At 45.7% G+C, this 7500-nt stretch overlaps 2 protein-coding genes across 2 annotated transcripts in view; one reads left to right on the top strand and one right to left on the bottom strand.

The window, feature by feature from the left end:
* Positions 1–7500, bottom strand: part of LOC134062183 (synapsin-3-like) — a 108695-nt gene that overhangs the window by 43697 nt on the left and 57498 nt on the right. The window lies entirely within an intron of this gene.
* The window catches only part of LOC134061974 (metalloproteinase inhibitor 3-like), a 19648-nt gene continuing 13608 nt past the window's right edge, over positions 1461–7500 (top strand). The window contains exon 1 of the mRNA XM_062517831.1: positions 1461–1722. Within this exon, the coding sequence (XP_062373815.1) occupies positions 1593–1722 (130 nt within the window). The 5' untranslated portion in view covers positions 1461–1592. The remainder of the gene's footprint in view (positions 1723–7500) is intronic.

Below are 7500 nucleotides of genomic sequence, written 5' to 3'. Positions count from 1 at the left end.
AGGTCATCCTAAACGACAATGGCCCAACACCAAACGACTCGAAACTCAAATGAAATCTGGCAAATTATAAAAACACTGCACGGTGAAAAGGGCCACTAATGGCAAACCACATCACTGAATACGTAATGCATTAGCCGAGCTTGAGACATTTCTGAGAGCAAAGCGCTCTGTTAATTAACCAGCAGGAGGGGTCACACTTCGGGAGTGCTAGATTACTTCGGCTTTATTATACAATCCTTAACAGTCTCAGAGTGTTCCTGAACGTACAAAGATCGGAACCCCTGAAATATCTTTTCAACGCTACTTAAAAGCTTACATAACAGAGTGAGAGTGAGAAAAAGAGAGGGAGTGAAATAGAAAGAAAGAGAGACAGAGAGAGAGAGGGAGAGAGATTAAAATTAATTTGACAAACTCAACACTTTAAGACTAATGGCATTGATCACATTGAGTCATTCCCAGGAGACTGCAGCTCACAGGCACTGACTATTCTCTGTGGTACAGCTCATCCAACTTAATCACCTGAAGAACTCGTTTTCATTAGATGCCAAGAGGTTATGTTTAGTTGTAGGCTATGACGAGCCTTAATTAGGGTTTTATAGAAACACACACACTGATGAATTCAGGCAAGGCGGAAGAATGCAATGAATGTGGAGTAACATTATTGTAAACAATTTTCAGCAAAACAATGTGTCCGCTTATCAAAGGACATGACCCATGTGCAGCAACGCCTAACTTCTGAGATAATGTGGCAAATTCATAGAAACTATTGTTTAAGGGAGGAAGTGATTATTCATATCACCATGGTAATGCATACAATATTGGTTTTTGTATTGGATCCTGCCAGGGATACATTCAATATGACCAAATGTGTTGAGACATGCTGGAAAATATTTCATCAGTGGTTTTCTTTGTTATATTACTGTAATTCTTATTTATTATTAAAGAACCTTCCAAACATGTGACAGTTACAGCCAACTCTTGGCACAACTCTTCAACACTGATTGAAAAGGGATATGAAAAGTTAACATGTCCTTCATTTAATTATTTTATAATAATTGCAACGTCTAACTAAAAATGGCATTGCCATGCTGATCGTTAGAAATGTACAGTATGAATGCAGAGCGCAGTAGCCTACAACAGATAGACCTCCAGTCATGGTTAGAATTACGCACAACCGGCATCGCCATCATGTAGCTTTCCATTCAGACAGCAATTTCCACCCGTTTAGTCTCACACAGAGCTGAACAACACTGATAAAAACTAAACTTAGAAAAAAAATCTGTATTACAAAAAAAGTACGAGACTGTGAGGTCAATTCCACTATGTCATAGCTCTGTTATTTTAAATGGCATCATCGCGCCGTGATTGGCCGACGCGCGTCTAATCTCGAGAGATTGTGGGTGGCGTTCGCTCCTCGCGCACTATATGTAATTTGTGACTCGCGCACCAGAGCACAGTCAGCCAGTGACAGCCCGAGCTTGTCTAGAGACAACCAAGTGAGAGGGAACTTAAGCAACTACGGGAAGGATCCGACGCCGAAACTTTGACTTTGTATCCGAGGAAGTTTTGCCACGTGTAGAATAAGCGCAAGCATGAAGTCCATGTACCACCAGCTGTTAAGTCTTCTCTTCGTCCTCGGCAGCCTGCAGATCAACCAGTTGACAGAGGCTTGCTCGTGCGCACTGTCGCACCCACAAGAGGCGTACTGCAACTCAGATATAGGTAAGACGCTCACTTCTCTGAAGGAATGCAAGCTGTCGTCTTATCATACCTGTGTTTCTATTCCTGGTGCCTCCAGGTTCTTTTATTGCCAGGATATTAATACGCACTAGAAACATAGTGCATATCGACTGTGTGTTATAATGCTTATCTTGTTTTTTTCTTTCTTTCTTTTTTTTTTTTTTTTTTTAATGCATGACAATTAAGATAACGATGTCAAATAGCACCCCTTCTGTGATGGGACATGAGTGATGGTTGATAAGATTATCACCCTACTTTCTACAGTTTCTATGGTTTCGTGCTTAAGTTTGAATTAAGTTGATGTGCACATGTAGAATACGCATCTTCTCTCTGACAATTCTATATTTATGTAGAGAAGACAGGATTTAGTTTTATGTGAGGGGGCTAGATAAGTGCGTCACTGCAGTCTTCGTCCGGATAACTTCTCCCCCCTTCTCTCTCTCTCTGGGGGGGGGGGGGGGGGGGGGGGCGAAAGAGTTAAGCAGTAGCCATGGTAACAGGTCCCAGCGAGCATAATGTTTTTTAGGGCAAATGACCACTTGCTGAGCAGTAAAACAGAGCCAGGCGAACGGTAGCTGGCCAAGTATTTTACTGGCTCTCGAATATTGCACCCATGTGTGGAAGCGAAAATTCTGGTGTGGAAGCTCAACTCCCATCGCCTACTGTTGGCTCCAAGTGCTGCTCCAACGCAAACGTTCGGGGCTGGTAATATAGGTCAGAATTAAAACAGTTTAGCTGACTTTAAGCAATCCTCTCTGCACCATTCTGGTTTACCGCCTCCTCACATAGCCTGATAAAAATCATACCAACCAATCAACAAACGTGGGTATTTTTGTTCGCGTTATTTTTATTATGAGACCATGATTAAAATGGCCATTCGCATTTAGATTCGCCCTCACACGTTGAGTCAAATGAGCTCCTCACACTCCTCTAGCCTATGTACCACAAAGCCTGGCTGTCTGATAGAGTAGCTCTTGTGTTTGCCTTGCACTGACGGCTCATTCACGGCACATAAGCGTTTGATAAGGACAAGCGGGAAATGTGCGGACACGCTAAAGCCTGCTTATTTATGTAAGTGCTTAGGTATTCTCCAGCGCGATTCCAGGCATATTTTCACTCGTTGCCTCACACAGCACTGCTCTGCCTGGGCGATGGAGAAGGGTAGCTTTGTGAGGAGGACCCCGCGACTCCGTAAGTCCCCTCACTCTGTAATTATCCCCGTCTTCATTGCGCCTCAGAATGACAGGCTATGCCTGTGTGCCGATGTGGGGCACCTCACCTTCCTTATAATAAAGTCCTTTAAGAAATCTCATGTACTGAGGGCCAACAGAGGGCCCACTAATGTAGAGCTCAGTAGAGCTGAGGCATGGCAGTTATTTGTGAAAGCCATGGCTATACTATTTCCTCTCTCAATCTTAAATGGCAAAAGAAAAAATGTTTGCAGGGGCTGTGAAGATTCTTTTTTTGGTGGCTAAAGAGCATAAGCGCTGGGGGGGGGGGGGGGGGGGGAGTCAGCAGTCATGAAAAGAGGTCAGTGGCAATGCGCGGGGGTGAGAGCACGGGTTGCCACCAGAATAAAGCAGAGGGGGAAAAGAAGGAGAGAAAAAAAGGAGGAAGTGGGCTTTTGTACGGAGAAAGTCACTCTGTCGCTCTAGGCGGTGCGTCCACTCATCTGTCCCTGGTGATCTCCGGTGCGCCCTCTCATCACCACGGCCTGTCTGCCTGCCTGCTGTACTAATAGCTGCCACCGGTGGGAGTGATGCACAGCCATGAGTTAGAGTTGAGACTGGTGTGGTGGTTTGCTACAGTACGTCCAAATGCAGCGCCTAAAACAGTTACCACCATTGGCTGGGAATGAGAGGAGTGGCAGGAGTCTCTCAACCATTAGCCGGGCTCTCAATCATTAGCTTTGGCTGCTGGTGCACGGCGATTTCCTACTAAGACATGTAACAACTGGGAGCGCATGCAGTTCCGTCCCCCTAAGGGTTATAACGGCACACTGGAAGGCAGAGGAGCGGATGATGTCACCAGTGTGCTTTCTTTGCTCCCTCTCAGCAAGCGAGCCTTTGCTCTGGCCAGTGCAGTGACCCGTGAGAGAACCTCGGCCAAGAGGTCTCAGAGTTCTCTCTCTTTTTTTCCCCCCAAGTTATGTTGCAGAGCATGTGCAGTGGTTTTGACATGTGCACAATGTACTGGTTAGGCAAGAGCTAAAGACACCTTATTAATGAATTTAGATTAATATTTCCCTTAAATGAAGACACATTTTCATGACATGTATGTTTGTTTACTGTTGGGTGTTGAAGAGGAGACATAATACATTGCACTGCACCCTTTACATTAATGCAGAGACATATTTAAAGCAAGGTCATCATCAGGTCAAAATCATGCTATTTAAAGATTCTTTAAGAAACTATGAGATACTAGAATGTGTGTATACCTCTGGGCTCTTGCTGTTTTGTCTTACTGCTGTAAGGTGATGCTGCCTTGAATGAGATTCAGGAGGAATTATACAACCCATGCCAAGTTCTAAATCTCTCTGTCGCCACCTGTGTGTGAAGCAGGGAACCTGAATGTATAAAGGCCAACACACATGCAACGATCATTTATGGCAAGCAACCAGCAAACTGAATAGAATCACAGACATCAAGTGGAACGACGGGGCAACTGTCACAGACGCATCGCTCTATTCGGCCCCTGTCTATTTTTCAGGCGATTTTGATAACGTCATAATAGGATAACAGCAGTCTGATCAGAGTATCTCCACTGAATCGACGTTTGCCAGATCGCGTCACCAGTAGTATGTGTAGTGAAGCGATTACCAGAGTTCCACCCTCACGTTTGACTGTCGCATTGCCGACCGTGTGTGACAGCCCTAAGTCATGCATGCTCCAGGCTGCACTAGAGTGGGTGTGTGTGTTTTCTTGTTCACAGCAGAACAAAGTTTTCGTTTTTTTTTCTTTCTTTCTTGGAAACAGCTGATATGAAAATCAACATTCTGATTTGTATCCTCACGTACGCAAACATACAGTGCATAGCTGCGAACTTGCCAAAACAACTTCAGCACGAAATCTGGAAAAGAGACAGATCCAAAAGATCCAAGTAAAAATAAGTCGTTGCTACATTCCTTTTATGAACTTGTTTGAAGAACTCGTGTACTTAATTTGTGGCCCACGTACTATACACACTAACTTTAGCCTGATAAATGATAACTAAAAACAGAATGGGAATAGGCTGCACCATTTTTGGTAACCATAACTGCCTGTTACATCTGATTACAGCTATAATGTGCATGGTGAGAAAGTTTCAAATGCATCATGACAGTAGTGAGGGAGTTTCTCATGCACAGCGATTCTCGCAAGAAAAAAAGATACACTCAAAATGTCAGTGATTTATGAGTCAGAGTTATTGATACGTGGAACTGTTCAGCTTGACTTACTGTAGCTTGATACATGGAACTGTTTAGCTTGACTCTAGAACGTTCAGACTGTCAGCATTCTGCTCCAGAATGTTTTGACCATTTATCTGTTGTCCACCTGTCTCACCTGTTGAGAGGTTCAGGTGTTAGCACTTCGGATGTGGACCAACAGAGTGTAACCTTGGAGCCATTATGACCACTGGCCTGTTATCGCCTGCTCTGGAGCGAGGAAGGTAAATCACAGACGTGCCCTCTCCACATGTTGCTCTTGGTGGTCTAATGGTGCTTAACGGAAACGGGGGCCCGCACGAGAAATGTCAAGCAGTCCATTTGGCTGGTTTTGTCCGTCACTGGTTTCACCATTACTGGGTTAGCACTCTAGTGGTAAATACAGGAGCACTTTTTACGCGGGTTTAAGTCCACCTAGATACACACTTTGCTCAAGTAATCCCCTAATCACATTTCCAGATGACGCTGGACTGTTTCCTGCCAATATCTCCGCTGCATACCTCTGTCCCGGGCACGAATTAAGCGCTTGATTCTGTGCACAGGCCTACTTGGCTGCAATTTACTTTGTAACTCAAAACAGCCTATTCACTCCGAGGAAGGCAGGCAGGGCCCGCTTTACTAAAGGGCTTTCAGGCGACAGATTAGCATTGCACCCTAAATTCTAGGCCCCTGCCACGTAATATCCCACGCCAAAAAAAACGCCCCCGGTTCTCCGGAGAGACGGCGGGGTGACGGAGGGAGAGGGAGATCGAGAGGCTTTGAGCTCCGCAAGCAGCCTGTTCCTTGCACTGTACCAGGAGGAACCGTCTCAGTCTGGAACCAAGTGGAGAGGGGATTACTGCAATGTGTTTGCTTGTGCTGGGTTTCAGTGTAAACAGGTTTGTTTTTGCACGGCACGATAACAATCGAGGCCAGGGTCCTTGGGCCCATTTACATAATTCCCGCTTCAGTGCCCCGACCACCAGGACGAGTGGTTGGTTTTCAACGATTCGGCGCCGTTTCCTGGGTGCGGGGCTCTGCCAAAAAACCAGCTTCACTACGTGTGTGATGCAGTCTTAAAATAGGTCAATAGGTCAAAAGGTGCGAGATTCCCCGCAAGTTTGACATCCATTCGCCGTGAGCGAGGCGAGGGGGCGTATCGAGTGTCGGGTCTCATGGCGTGCTCGCAGCCGCGCGGCCTTGGCTTTGATCATGGCAATGCTCATCTCTGTTCGGGTCTGGGCTTAGCGGAACGGACACGGGGGTCTTTTATGTTTGCGGTTTGCACACAGGGACTCTCAGCTGAAGTGTAAGCACACAGAGCTGTCTCTTTTAAAGAGGGGGAATTACATTTCAGGGAATGGATTAAAAGCAGTTCCTCAAGAAAGCAAGCACCCACCCTGTTGGAAAATGTCCCTCCCTCCCACCCTCCCCCCACTGATGCTGGTGTACATGGTGCAACAAACTCCATCTTGTGTGTTAAAACACACACACACACACACACACACACACACACACACACTCACCAAGAGAGAGAGAGTAGGTGGGATGTAAATTCTTTGGCACTGCCTATATAAATAAAAGAATCTCTGGAGTTGTTAAGCCCTTGCATCTGTGTGTGTGTGTCATACGTCACTTCCCTTGCCGTTCTCATCCTCCTCCAACTGATCTGTTTAGTGGAAAAACAGATGACTATTCCCGTTGCCATGCTGCCCGGTGGGTGTTATTATAATAGTCGGCCAAAGCGGAGAACTCTCAAATTGTTCCAAATGACACCTCAACCTGCACCGGCATTTGCAACTGAATGCTTCCCTCCTCTTTTGATTCAGAAAGAGCTGAATCGCTCTCTCTCTCTCTCTCCCTCTCTCTCTTCCTCTCATCAAAGTGAAGGATTATGTTTTTTTCTTTTCAATGATCCTCTCTTGTTTCTTTTAAGACTCGCTTATACCCCAGTTACCTCTGTCAATGCACCCACGTTTCCCGAACACATCTTTCTACAGCATCCCATGAATATGCATGTTCTGCCAATGGGGGTACTGCTGCACTTCATATTCATAGTAGTGCTTCTGGTAGTGCTTTCATGGTAGTGGTGAAGGTGTGTGTGTGTGTGTGTGTGTGTGTGTGTAAAAAAAGAGGGTGCTTATATTTAGCGATGTGTGTAAGCGATGCGAGAGCTGCTGGCTCGTTAGCGGTTTGATGAATCCCCAGCAGGTCAGGTGCTGGATCGTATGCAGAGGCACTTCGGAATGAGGTTACATAAACATTGGAGGCTTTTTTCTTTTAAATTCAGGGTAAACTGGAGTAGCAGAGGCAGGAGAAAGGAGGGAGAGAGAGAGAGAGTGTGTGTGTGTGCGTGT

This window comes from Sardina pilchardus, chromosome 17 (genome assembly GCF_963854185.1).
Source record: "Sardina pilchardus chromosome 17, fSarPil1.1, whole genome shotgun sequence".
In the NCBI taxonomy this organism is placed as follows: domain Eukaryota; kingdom Metazoa; phylum Chordata; class Actinopteri; order Clupeiformes; family Clupeidae; genus Sardina; species Sardina pilchardus.
Note: the sequence above shows the minus strand (reverse complement) of the source record. Positions and strands in the feature narration are given on the sequence as shown.